Below are 13,437 nucleotides of genomic sequence, written 5' to 3'. Positions count from 1 at the left end.
GGGCGTCCGGGGATGCAGTATATCCCCGGGCAGCGCCGAGAGCACTGAACGTAAGTGGTCATACAGCGGATGGGCTTGAAAGCACCTCGTTGGGGGCTGCGTGATCGGGAGTAGGCCGCGGGCTTGCCTGGGGTTTTCCCCACCCCACGTGTTTCTCTTGTTTGCCCGCGGTGCCGTGGTTTTCTGGGCAACTACAGCGCTTTGAAGCAACAAGTTTTAAAATAGCAAGCGGTTAGCAAATGCCTACGTATAAATAAAATAATATGTTTATAACTGAATGGTCTTTTTATAGGCTGCGAGCTTAAAGCAGATAAGGAGTATCAGTTCAAAGTAGATGATGAAGAAAACGAACATCAGTTGTCTTTGAGAACGGCAAGTATTATTTGGTTTTTATTTTTAAGTAGTGGTGTGCAATGTTGCGAGAAGTGAGTTTTTTAACATGTCCATTTACTTGCTGGGACTTGTTTCTTTTAGTGGTAAGTTTGTTGATGTGATAATCTGTTGAATGGTAAGCTCTTACTGTGAGTGGAGCATGCCATACCACTTGAAATATTTGCTGTATTGAAAAAACCTTAGAATATGCACTAATGTTTTGTCATTTACAGCAAGCAGTGCAGGTCTAGAAAAGTTAAAAAATGAATTCACAGTGGGTTAATGTATACTAAAGGAAGCTAAAGGCCAGAATATACATGCTGTCATCTGTAATGCAGTAGTTCAGATCCTCCAGGAGGAGGATAGATTTATAGGAATCGTGCATGGGCACATTTTACTAGACTTTAATAGAAACTTTAATTTTGAAAGCTTTTCCATATGTTCCCCAAACAATTCCAGTGGTTTTTTTTTTCCATAAGCAGCTAATAACTAAATCTAAATGAGGGAGTGGGTTATGTTTTGATTTATTTGTCCTTTGTGTTGCTCTCTCTGAGGATGTATCTAGGAAATACTGTCTTTCACTCAGATAATTCATCTAACAGACTCTGCCAAAGAGGATACTCCTGGAAATCAGGATCTGTACACTGAGAGTACTTAGATGTGTTCTTAGATTTTTGCCACAGCAAGCAAGACACATAGTTTCAAAGCTTTTGTTCTGGACTGAGCATGTTAGCTAACTTTTGGTTAGCAGAAACATGGTATGCCACAACTTCACAGGAAAGGAATTGAAGAGTTGGAGCATCTCTCTACTTTGTGGTTTATTACTGAATTTATTTACATACAAAGAGATATCTTGATGATACCTGGAAACAAGAGCCTTACAAATGTAAATTACTTCCTACAGCACAACTGCTTCCTACATGAGACTTTCATAATAATGCTCTCCAAACTTAATTCACAGTGATACTTAAAACACTTTAATATAGGCATTATAGTTTTTTCACAAATCGTATGTCTTCAGTTCTTGCATTTTAGGAAAATTACAGACTACACTTGACAATGACTAATTTGTTCTTAATTAGAATTTCTTTTGAGGGAAGACTATAACAGTAAAGTATGTATAGGACAAGTTCATAGTTCTCATATCTGAATGTTTGTCAGGCCGATTGAATTAGTCACTGAATGATACTGGAGTTGTGTGGCTTTATCCAAAGATGCTGTTTTTTTGAAAGTTGCCTGATGCTGTGCGCTTTCCCTGGAGGGTGAAGCAGTTTGAATGCATACCAGTACTTAGTTTTTAGGGTTGTGGGGAAAAAAGCCTAATTCGATAGCCTGTCTTTTTAAAGACAAAAGATGATATACAGGAAAAATGGGGATTGGAATAAAAAATGGCAAGATGGAAATGTCTAAGAGGTTTGCAATATCTTAGACATAGCTACAGACAGAAAATGCCTTGGCAAGCAAAGCTGATGGAAGATAAAGTATGAAGGCAGCAAATACTCAGTGACTGATCTGTGCACCTGATAAAAGACTAGATATATAAAGATTGACTGGCATGTGTCATTTAAGATAAAAATGTGACAATGGACTTGGGTATGAGGTGCAGAAAGAAGTGGGGAGAAAAAAAGGATAAAAGTGAAAAGGAAGGAGGATTGATGCATGCAGAGGTAGAAAGTAGCATGAGGGTTTCAGTAAATGTCTTGATAATGATAGCTGAAAACATAAAGAGGGATGGTCACTGCTTCATTACCTATTTATTCCCAGCGTACATTCCTTCAGCGTAGGAAGTAAAGCACATGAATGGAGACTTGCCAGACACTCAGTAAACAAATTAATGGCAAGTGCCACAGTATTGCTTGAACTGGTGCAAATGACAAGAGTAACTGGGGTGGAGGGCATTCTCTTAAATTCTTGTCCTGGTGGATAGTCCCACTAGCTGAATGGTTCATTGTTGTTGGTAACACATTTGAGAGACGAGATCAGAGCAGCAATTTAAATTTACAGTAACAAAACTTGCCAGGAATCATGAACCCTATATCCTGTTTCCCAGCCTTCAGTCTGATACATCTTGTCTGGGTGGTTTACAGCCTGCCTAAAACTCAGCTCTTGGGAGAATGGAAATTAGAGTTGCATGCCTCTGCCTGAAGTGCTTATGTCCACATCTTCCATGAAGGGTGGAAAGCTTTCTTTTCATGGGCATTGGGAAAGGAAATGGAGCCTTGTTCACTTGTCTTGGTAATAATTGTAGTACTTCAAGGGATTCTTGGTTTTCACTTCTCTTGCACATAATCATGACTCAGATGCCAGCAGTTCAGAGAACCGGAATTTCAGGTCTGTCCCAAGTCTGTCAACTCATTTGCCTCTCTGCAGCTATGATTTTGGGTTTTGAAATGCTCTGGGACAGGAGTTCTTGGTTCTGGGTGAATTAATGCAGAAGGCATATGCATAATGGCAGTACTGAAGTGAGCAGTTGTTCAGACTTAACTCCTCATTGAATGTCAAGTAAGCAAAAAGTGAGTAGTGTGATAAAATGGAGCAATTGGCAGATGAAACATGGCAGGAAGGGGAAGGATAAGGCTGTGATTCTGTAGTAGTGATGGCAGTTGTTGCCCTCCATGTAGGCATGTGCTTGTAATTCTTCCCTTGGGCCAGCTTCAGTGCTGACTGGACTTGTCACTGACCTGTTTCAATGCAGTAATCCAGTAGCAAAAGGTCTGCTTTTCACTCTTACCACAACATTTGCCTCAAGTTTCACCTTGCAAGTACCAGTGAGGGCAAGAGGCTTTTGGCTTGGGGCAGAGTGCAACTGAATCATTAGCAGTTGCAAATACAAATTTCAGTCTTACGAGATGCAGAACAGTGACTGGAGTTTAAAAAACTTCAGAATATTTGGGAAGATGCTCAGAATATGCGCTTTTCTTTGCAGGTTACTTTGGGGGCTGGAGCCAAAGACGAATTACATGTCGTAGAAGCAGAGGCATTGGACTATGAAGGCAACCCTATTAAAGTAGTACTGGCGTCTCTGAAAATGTCAGTGCAGCCTACGGTAAGTACAGGACCTTGGAAAATTCTTCTGTAAACTGTCTCAGGTGAGAAAGACAAATTAGAAAGGATTTTGGCTGACTGAATTTTAGTGAAACTGCACAGTGGTCAGTGGGTTCAGAGAAGTGTCAGTTTTGGCATGTGTAGTAAATACAAGCTAAATGGGAATGTATTTTTTTGTGCCTGGTAGATTTACTCTAGACACCTGGAGTTTATAGACTTGTGTTCAGATTGTGCATTTTTTTTTTAAAGAAGTGATAGCAATGACACTTGGCATCTCTATGTATACTACCTTTTCTTGATATAAGGTCTCTGTACTTGTCATTCCTGCCATCTGAAATACAATTTGAATTGGTGGTGCTGATTTTGTAGAAGTGGAACTGCACAATGCTGGGGGCAGGTGTGGTGGATAATGCTCAAATTGACATTGCTGCTGAGAGGTATAGAAACAAATGTGAACTGGTCTGGCTTTGAAAAGTGTGTTTTAATTATGATAAGCAACAAGAATGCAGTAAACCCTGTTGTGGCTTATTGACCCTGATTTGACTCTAAACATGTCTGGGATATTCTGCAAGATGAAAACTTGGAGTAACTGTATTAGCTTTGGAGTCTACAGATGATGGTTTCATTTTAATGGATTGTCTGTTAAGCATGCTCTGCCTTTATATTTGAATAAATTACAGTGCTTTTTCCCTTAGGTTTCATTAGGTGGCTTTGAGATCACGCCACCAGTGGTTTTGAGGTTGAAATGCGGTTCAGGGCCTGTCTATGTCAGTGGCCAACATCTCGTAGGTATGTATTACTCTGTGCTCTTGCCACCTGTTGGCACCAACAGATCTTGAGTAATGTATCTGGTATCTCAAGCAGTACTTTCTCTAATACTGACCCTCTGAATCTTTAATTCACTGTGCTCAGAGGCTTGAGGTAACTGTAGGACAAAGGCGTTCAGAGAAATACATACATTTTATTGCATCTTGTTCTATATGGATAAGGGAGTTTTTCAGCCTTGCAATTTGAGTTCTAATTTCTCTCCTTAAAAGTGGGTGTTATCAGTTGAGTGAGAAGGCTGCCCATTAAATGGTTTTGAGTTAGCACTAAAAACTAAGCCAGGACTAGCCTTCTCCTTTTTAGAATTGGTTTTGAAACTGATCTTTCTCTCTAGAAGTTCTCTTAAATGTGTCTCCTTAGAAATAAAGAAAATTTTATTCTTGGCTTTCTATGGCTGTTTTTCTGTAACGAGTGTTATAGGCAAGTGTACAGCTGGTTATTCACCCATTTTGGATTTCGGTGTAGTAGTATCTGTGTACAGTCAACTGGGAAGTTTCTGATCTCAGTGGTTAGATTGCTAGTAGGAAGTGTTTGTTTCTTACTGGCAATATTGTTTAAAATATTGTTAAACGAGGTGAGTTTTTCTACACATTGTCATTATTTTATCAGCATTAGAGGAAGAACCAGAGTCAGACGATGAGGAAGATGATACAAAAATTGTGAACACTTCAACAAAGCGACCAGCAACCGGAGGAGGAGCTAAAACACCACAGGTATATATACTTTCCGTCAGCTTGTCTGCAGAAATGTCTTCTGGTTTGGTGTTAATGCTGCCTCTAGGAGTAGGCAGTTAGATGGCTTGCTAGGATTTACTTAGTATGTGGTCTGTTGCCATCTGTGGGGAAGGATTATTTTGTACTTGGGTCTTGACAAGTACTGAATTATGGAAGTACAGGTAGTTTCCAAAGCTTTGCTGGAGGGTCTAATATGAAGGCTGCTTTGTGTGGAAGTTTATCCACTATGTTAACTGAATGTGTGCAGATTCTAGCATAAACATCAGTGTACTGATGTTTAAATCAGTTTAAATGCTGATTGAATCTCTGTAGTGTAGAAGGAAGGGTTCATGTGCTCAGGGCATGCTGTAAATGTCAGTCGTTTTTGACTTGTCAGCTGTAGCTTGTTGATTTTTAGCTAAATTGATGGAAGACAGCCTTGTAATTATGCCACAAATTGTTTTGGATCAAGGTTGCTGTTTATTGAGACAAAATGGTATTGACACTTCACATACTTATCTTTTTTAAGAAAAAAGCAAAATTATCAGAAGATGATGAGGAGGATGATGAAGATGATGATGATGAGGAGGATGATGAGTATGTATTCTTGTTTTGATAATGTATTTTGAATTACAGGGTTAAATATTTCAGAATAAAAATTGTGTGACATAACTGAATATTAAGTGAGCAAACTATCTTGACTGTAGAAAAAGCAGAATTACCTCAAGTTTATCTCTGCAGTGCAATCTAAATTAGTGTTGTTCAAATGTCATACTGGGTTATAAAACTTAGTTTCATGCCATTCATTAACTTAATAAATTCAGAATTTCTTTATTAGTAGTGGAGATCTAAAATACATGCCTTCAGTATTAAAGCAGAAGACAACACAATTAGCTCCTTCAGCAATAGTAAATAAAGTATTTGGCCTGATACCTTGTAATGTGTTAGAATAAGGTATAAAGTAGACTTGGAAAGTTTATTTCCTTTCTTCATGAATAAAAAATTGAGGGGGAGGGCAAAGACTAATTACTAATGTGGCGTCCTGGTTTTTGCTAGGATAGGGTTAATTTTCTTCTTAGTAGCCAGAAAGCACTGTGTTTTGGTTTCAGTGGGGATTGTTAGGAGAAGAAATGTTGACAAACTACAAGGACACTGTGCTTGGGGCAGTTTCCAAGAAGAGAGGACTGGAAGGGAAGGGGTGGAGAAGTGTAGTAGTTAGTAAAACCCAGAATTGACAGTGGGACATGCCAATAAGATATTCCATATCGTATTACATCATGTTTAGTGTATTAACTGGGATTAACTGTAAAGTGGGGGATTCTCTCGGGAATCACTTGGGCTCGCTTTTCCAGGATTGTGATTTTGGTTTCAGGGTTCCTTTTCACTTCTCCAGGATCATTATCAGCAGGTGATGTAGAGCAACTCTACTCTGCATCACTCATATAGTTATCATTGTTACTCTTACTATTATTTTAATTTTATTTTACTCTAATTATTAAATTGTTCTTATCTCGACCTACAAGTCTCCTGACCTTTACCCCTCCAATTCTCTCCCCAATTCCTTGGGGGGAGAGGGAGGGAAAGGGTGAAGGGGTCGGAGCAGGGTGGGGGGCTGTGAGTGGCTGTGTCTTGTTTGGCTGCCAGCTAAGTTAAACTATCACATGTATTTAAAGCTGTGAGTATGAATCTTGAGTTATGGTGCCTACCTTTCTAATTGTAGTGATGAGGATGACTTAGATGATGATGAGGAAGAAATAAAGACACCAATGAAGAAAGTAAGTGATATATACAAACACTCATTGTGACTCTTTTCACCCGTGAAGACTTAAAGAACCTGTTTAATGAACTTGAAAGGGAGTCATAACACCAGATGGACTTAATATCTGCAGCTAAGTTCATTCAAACAGGAGCAAGTGCTAACATCTCTTAACTTAATAGTAGGTGTTAAACTGTCCTGATTTTTGAGTCACCTTTGAGGATTCATATGAAGACCCCTAAAGCAGAAGGATGGCTGGCTTAACAGCATGCATATACACATGTGTGGTTCTCAGACTGGTAGGATTTAGTGTATGGCTGTTGGGCAGCAAACACAGTCCTGCTCAAGGATGTTGACTGTGCTTTACCATTTCAGTTAGTCCTGCGTGCTGTGAAAAGGTGGTTTTTAGCAACCTAACTTTCAATTAAAAAAGATCCAAATGTGTCAACCCATTGGAAAAGGTTCACTTCAGGCAGCCAAGTGCTCAAAAGTGAAATTCCATCAGCCCTTGAGTGCCATCTGGTGGTAAAATAAACTGTAAGACAGCTTGGCAACTGCAGAGGTAGAAGGTAGTAATTTTTTTGAACTTTGTGCTTTGGCTTGAATTTATATTTACATATCTGCTATTTAAAAGCAAACATTTAATGGTTTACTTCACTATATGCTGCTCTATCCTAATGAATTTCTGTAGGCGATAGAGCACAACAGCTTAATGCCTGGTAAAGACAATTCGAACTGCAGATTTCCTGCCATCTCATCTAATCTAGTGTGGCTGAATGAAATGGTCCTTTGATTTATATAGGAACATAAGAATCCAAATTCTTCAATATATGTATGGCATTGCCTACACAAATCCTATGTGATATTTCTGCATGAAATGTCAAACGAGTGATGGTTGTGTTACAAAAAAAAGTCAGATCTTGGAATTGCAGTGCCATCTAGAAATAGTCTTGTGCAATATCTGGCCCCAAAAGTCTGCATGGCAACATATAAGGAAAGATGTAATATATGAGGAAAATGTATTGGTGGTCCCATATAGTTGTATGGTATCGTGACAAAACTTAATCTTGATTATATTATGTATTGTGTTGCACCAACAGTTTTTCATTTGAGTTCCTGTAGCATGCATGCTTTTTGCTTAAATAATGAACCCTGATCATGTTGCACAGGCAGTGATAATGCTTTTTTGTTTGATGTTAAATAGTATGTATTTGCCACCAAGTCTTGAGTATTACGTTAACAATCTTAACATTTAGTAGAAATTTTTCATGTTGAACTGAAGTGCTTTGTTTTCAGCCTGTCCGTGAGCCTTCGGGAAAAAATATGCAGAAAGCAAAGCAAAATGGAAAAGACTCTAAGCCGTCCACACCAGCACCTAAATCAAAAGTGAGTGAAGACAAATGAATAAAACAACTGTTTATTCTGGTGTGGAAGCTAGTTTTCTTGCTTAAGGGTAACTTTAATGAAAGTTAAGTTAGGTTTTTTGAATCGTAACGTGATGCATGTTGGGGATATTGTTCATTGCTTCATGTTACACTGTGAAACTCTTTAGTGATCAATATACAGCTACAACAGCCAAGATCCAAAATCAGACATGCTGTCCCTGGGATGGTAATTCCATGGATTGGTGATTCCATGATTTAAAATACACGTCTATTATTTGTGTAACTGTGTGTACAAGAGGATGAGTGCCAACTGTGTTGCCACTGCAGTACAACAGGAGGATGCTGCTGCTGCTCATAAGGAAGCCTCACTTAACTCATCTGTTGGGGAACTATTATTTTTCTTGTTCAATTGCTTTCTAGTTGTCAAGCTTCCTTGCGTAGCTTTTCCTTGTTGTACTCAAATGTGCATGCAAGGAAGATTGATACAGAAATTAGTGTGGGATGACTGGATGGCAGGATAGCATCTGAAAAGCAGTGCAGATGTGTGCCTTCTGTAAAGCATGATTTAATCTGGCTGCAGTTGTGGAGTAAACTAAATCACTGAATAGGCTGTTTTCAGTTTCACTTCTGTTGGGAGAAAGCTGTGTGGGCTTTCTGCTCTGTGGGCTTTATGTTACCTGCTCGGTAACATAAGATACTGGCTAAGCTCAGTGCAGTAACTCCAAACTTGGATGTTGTTCTTTTCATTTTCTCTGAGGAATGTGTTTGAAGCACAAAATTTTTAACTTCTGTGACTTTTTGAGAACTATCTAAAGTACCTATGCAATAGCTAGTTCTTTTGTTCCATATAAATTCTACAGTAGGTTTTAATGTTCTTGTTTTTAAAAACTTGATCTTGTATACTAAGCTTTATGTATGCGTGAGTTCCTAATTAAATGAATAATTTTTAGACTCCAGATTCCAAGAAGGATAAATCTCTAACTCCAAAAACACCAAAAGTCCCTCTGTCATTAGAGGAGATTAAAGCAAAAATGCAAGCGTCCATAGATAAGGTGAGTTTTTGGAAACTTGAGATTTGTCAGCCTTGTTTTTACAGTTCCACAGATAATAGTAATTTAATGTTTTTAAGAAATGGTTACATGTCACTGATTGCTCTGCTGTTATCGGAATAAGTTGATATTGAAGCTCAGAGAACTGAAAATGTGTTTGGGACAAAAAGAAGCCTCTGTACTTAGGAGAAACAAAACCACCTACTTTGTTTTTGTATTTCTTCAGTAGCAATGATTAGCAATTTGGTATTTTAACTGTCTCAGTTAATGTTAAAAAAACGCAACAAACTTTGGGTGATATTTGTCCTGAAGTTGTCTTAACTAATGTATGCATTATTTTTAGGCAACTAGAGTAAAGCAGTGTTCTTCACATGCTTGGAATTGCTTGGTCTTAAAGCACTATGCAATTGAGAGATCTCAATGCTTGTAGGGCTTTATAACTTCCAGAAGGGGGAGATAGGTGCATGTCATACACATTAATGAATCGATGAAGGCTGAAAGCATTTGCTTTCTGAACTGGAGATGTGGTGTTAATTGAGTCTCCCCTTAAAGGATGTTTCATCTTTTGAAGGTCACAGAGCAGATACTCAGCTTTTGTTTGCTATCAGCTTTTACTAGCACTCCATGGTTATGTGTATGAGTATTATTCTTTGCTGCTCTTTAAGTATAAAAAATAAAATTGCATTTTAGTTATAGGCTGGTGGGGTAAAAGTGTAGCAGGTAATAGCAAGTCTTTCCCTCTTAGCCAAGCTTGGAAACCTGTGCGCTAGCTAGGGGTGCAGTTCAGTACACACCTGTGCTGCAGAATAGGTGGTAGTGAGGACCTGACCTCTAGACTGTGAGTTCTGGTTTTACTTCACTAGCTCAGAGGTGTGCTTTGAGATCACGTGCTCATTTGTGACTGAACCAGATTCTGTATTTGAGATATTTTTGACTAAAGCTTACGCTGTTTTCAGTGCTGTGGAGAGTTATGGTTTGATCTGAGGTGATAATACTTTTTCCACCTTACATGAGCAATCAAGTAATCTAAATAATTAGGATTATCTTCTGCTCAGATTCTTGATATTTTGAGGCATTTTTGTCCTAGGAATGCCAAATAAAACAAAAAGTGTTCCAATATAGAGTGGATGCGGAGTGAGCAATGACAGCTTGCGATCAGGATCGAAATGCATATCCCTGAAGTGTGAACCTGACAGTGATGGATGGTATCGTTCTGCTAGGTCAAACTAACCTCTTGGATCTAGTGGATGCTAGGGTGGTTTTCTGCATGACTCAGGAGCCACAATCAGTGATGTTTCTGCAGTGTAAGCAGAAGTAGCTGGGCTGCTCACAGCAGACAGATGTCCCTGTGGAGGGAAGCATGCAGAGCAGATAAGTAGCAAGTAGCTTTAGAATGTACTTTTTGTTGCTGGAGAGTTTTTAGTGGGAAATGCTGTATAAGCACAAATATGTAGAAGCAATAGCAGGCAGCTTAATTTAATGTTTTCCAAGATGGTGCTAGAGCATACCTTACTAAGACAAAAGGTTTGTGCATTGCTCTATACCATAGCACTTCTAGCTGATGGCCAGCCAATTAGCAACTTTAAAAAAATAACTTTATTATTTTACTAAATCATTAGAGTGAAACTGCTGTATTATGTAGTAAGTAGCTGTCAGCAAGCTTATAGAAAAGCATCACTACTTGACAGAATCCAGAGGTAAGACATTGTCCAAATCCAAGCTTTTTTGTTGCAGTTTCAAACATTCTTAATGTAGCTTTGTTTCCTTCGAACATGAAATTGCTGTCTTTTGCAATGTGTACCGAGCAGCTAAGTGTACTATCATAATTGGCTAGGTATATTTTGACTTGAGTAGTTGAAAAATGGGAAAAATGCTACTCATGGGGCATGTGAGAGTAAATTGATGACTCTTAAAAATACTGTGCTGTATTTTGCCTGGAGCTAGGAGAAGGCATGAGGATAAACCTAGATCCATGAATTACTGAATCCGCTTTGTACATTTGAGTATGTACAAAGACTATTTCATAGATACAAGCAAATGTCTCTAGAACAGTTTCATAGAACTAATGTATTAGAGTGAGTCTGAAAGGGTAGGTGGGAGATCAGGTAATTTTTTTCTTTAGAGAGCTGAAGTAGAAGACCTACCTGTGAAGGATAGTAATGTCTCAAGTTGCATGCTGTAGTAAGAATCCATAAATACGGAATTGGTTCTAGTTTATCTGAATAGCATATGAATGTTGACTACAGACAAGGAAGGTTAAGTGGTGAATGTTTGCTGTAGTGCTTTTGAGCATGAGCAACCATGCTTGTACAGCCATCTTGGTGTGTAGGCACTTGGTCCTGTGAGAATTACCTGGGTACTGTAGAGAAGCAAACTTTTAAAAGATGGTTTAAAAGCAGATTGGTTTGGGATGTTGCAAGGTGAGTTCAGTAAATTTCCACGTGTATTGCAAAGGGTTTAAGCTTCATAAGTTAGTTATTGGAGTCATTAAATGACCTGGATACACTAAAGCTTGCTTTTTTCCAAATAGGGTTCTTCCCTTCCTAAGCTGGAACCCAAATTTGCCAACTATGTTAAGAATTGCTTCAGGACGGAGGACCAGAAGGTAACTGAATTTATTGGAACTTGATAAAGTCCAAAAACTTTTATAACCTGACTTAGAGATTCTTTTCCACTTCTTAATCTTTACAAGTTTTGGACTGCTTCAAAGGGTTACAAACCACGAACAATACTTCAAATTAAATAAATGGGAATGGTTTTAAGGGTTTAGTTGGCTAAGATAGGAAAGCTAATATTTTATTACATTTTTCCAGCTTTTATATGGTTGGTAAATTATCTCTTGCTTACTAAACCCACAGAATTTTCCTTTTGGCACCATATTGGCTAAGGAAATGAGCTGTGGTTTTCCTTGCTGCTGAATTTGGCCACCTAGGCCAGTCTGCTGTTCAGCCTTTTGTTGGGGAGGGTGTCTGGGAGGGGGAACTATTTTGTGATTGAGATTATGGCTTTCTTGCTACATTTTCTCCCAAAGTCAACTGAACTCTTGTAAGAGGGCAAGCCAAAAGGTGGTATCAGGAAGCAAGTTTCTGAATTGATTACTCAACTTACACTAGGCTGAAATGTGTCTTAGATTTCCCTATCAAAATTCCTAAGTTAAAACTTTCTTCCAGTGACAGAATTCCTTATGCTTTCCTGCTTCCTTCGGTGGTTCAGAGTAAAAACTTGTCTGATAGACAAATTGATAGGTTCTTGAAGGAATGCTTAAAAGGAGTTAGACTCAGCTACTGGAGTTGGTCTGACATTAGCCAGGGTAGGCAGAGTTCAGCCAATATTTGCCTAGCTGGTCCACACCCATCCTCTCACTTACCTTCACTGAATTCTTACTATTGTGACTTAGAGTGAATCTAAGTCTTCTAGCAGAAGGACCTAGTGTCTTGCTTTCTACTTGATTTTCTCTGAAAGGAATGCATTTTTTGTTGTAATTTAATGTCAATATTTTGTGGAGAAAATGGAGATAGTAAACTGAAAATAATTAGAAAAATGGATTTCAATTTCTAACTTTTTTGTACACTTCCAGGTCATTCAAGCTCTCTGGCAGTGGAGACAGACTCTGTAAGAAAAGAAAACAGTTTAAACAGTTCATTAAAATCTTCAGTCTTATTTCTGTAACCATTATTTGGCTGTCCTTTTTACAAATGCTGAAAGAGCTTTCCCTATTTCCCCTACCGTGTCTGATAAATGTCATCCAGAATACTTTGCCAAGAATGTGTTGTCCAAAATGCCTGTTTAGTTTTTAAAGATGGGACTCCACCCTCCGCTTCCTTTTAAGTATGTATGGAATGTTTTGATAAGGCATGGTGGTGGTGGTGGTGGTCAGACAAATGGAAATGGTGGGGAGACTAAATGTATGTGGAAAAAAAATAAAATTTAGTATTTTAATAAAGTACTATCGTTTCCTTTTTTATGGGATGGGGGTAGTCTGCATACTGAACCTGGAAGATAACGTGGCTTTAAAAGTTCTCATAGGAACTACTGTCCAAGTATTTTAGCTACTTCTCTCTCCCAAGTGCTCATCAGATACTCATTTGTGTTGTCAACTTCAGAAACAACTTTACTCCAATTCCATGAGCTTTACAGCCACGGAGCAGATGATTGGTGAGAAGAATTAAGCAGTAAGCAGGACTTTATTCTTGTCTGGAAGTGACCACTAATTATATAATTGCCTAAAACAGCCTTTCCTGCATCTCGATTTCTGACCTGCTTCATTGCTCTTTGGTTTATGGTTTCTCTCT

At 38.6% G+C, this 13,437-nt stretch overlaps 1 protein-coding gene across 1 annotated transcript; it reads left to right on the top strand.

The window, feature by feature from the left end:
* Window positions 1-291: 291 nt before the first annotated feature.
* On the top strand, window positions 292-13,091 carry NPM1 (nucleophosmin 1; the record flags this gene model as incomplete). The annotated part of the gene is made up of 10 exons (XM_010164073.2): window positions 292-372; window positions 3,299-3,418; window positions 4,113-4,206; window positions 4,852-4,955; window positions 5,485-5,552; window positions 6,676-6,730; window positions 8,008-8,097; window positions 9,047-9,148; window positions 11,676-11,750; window positions 12,723-13,091. Coding segments are annotated over 10 exons (828 nt in total), but the record flags the coding sequence as incomplete, so codon positions are not given.
* Window positions 13,092-13,437: the final 346 nt, after the last annotated feature.

This window comes from Antrostomus carolinensis, unplaced genomic scaffold (assembly GCF_000700745.2).
Source record: "Antrostomus carolinensis isolate BGI_N321 unplaced genomic scaffold, ASM70074v2 scaffold19393, whole genome shotgun sequence".
NCBI lineage: Eukaryota > Metazoa > Chordata > Aves > Caprimulgiformes > Caprimulgidae > Antrostomus > Antrostomus carolinensis.
Note: the sequence above shows the minus strand (reverse complement) of the source record. Positions and strands in the feature narration are given on the sequence as shown.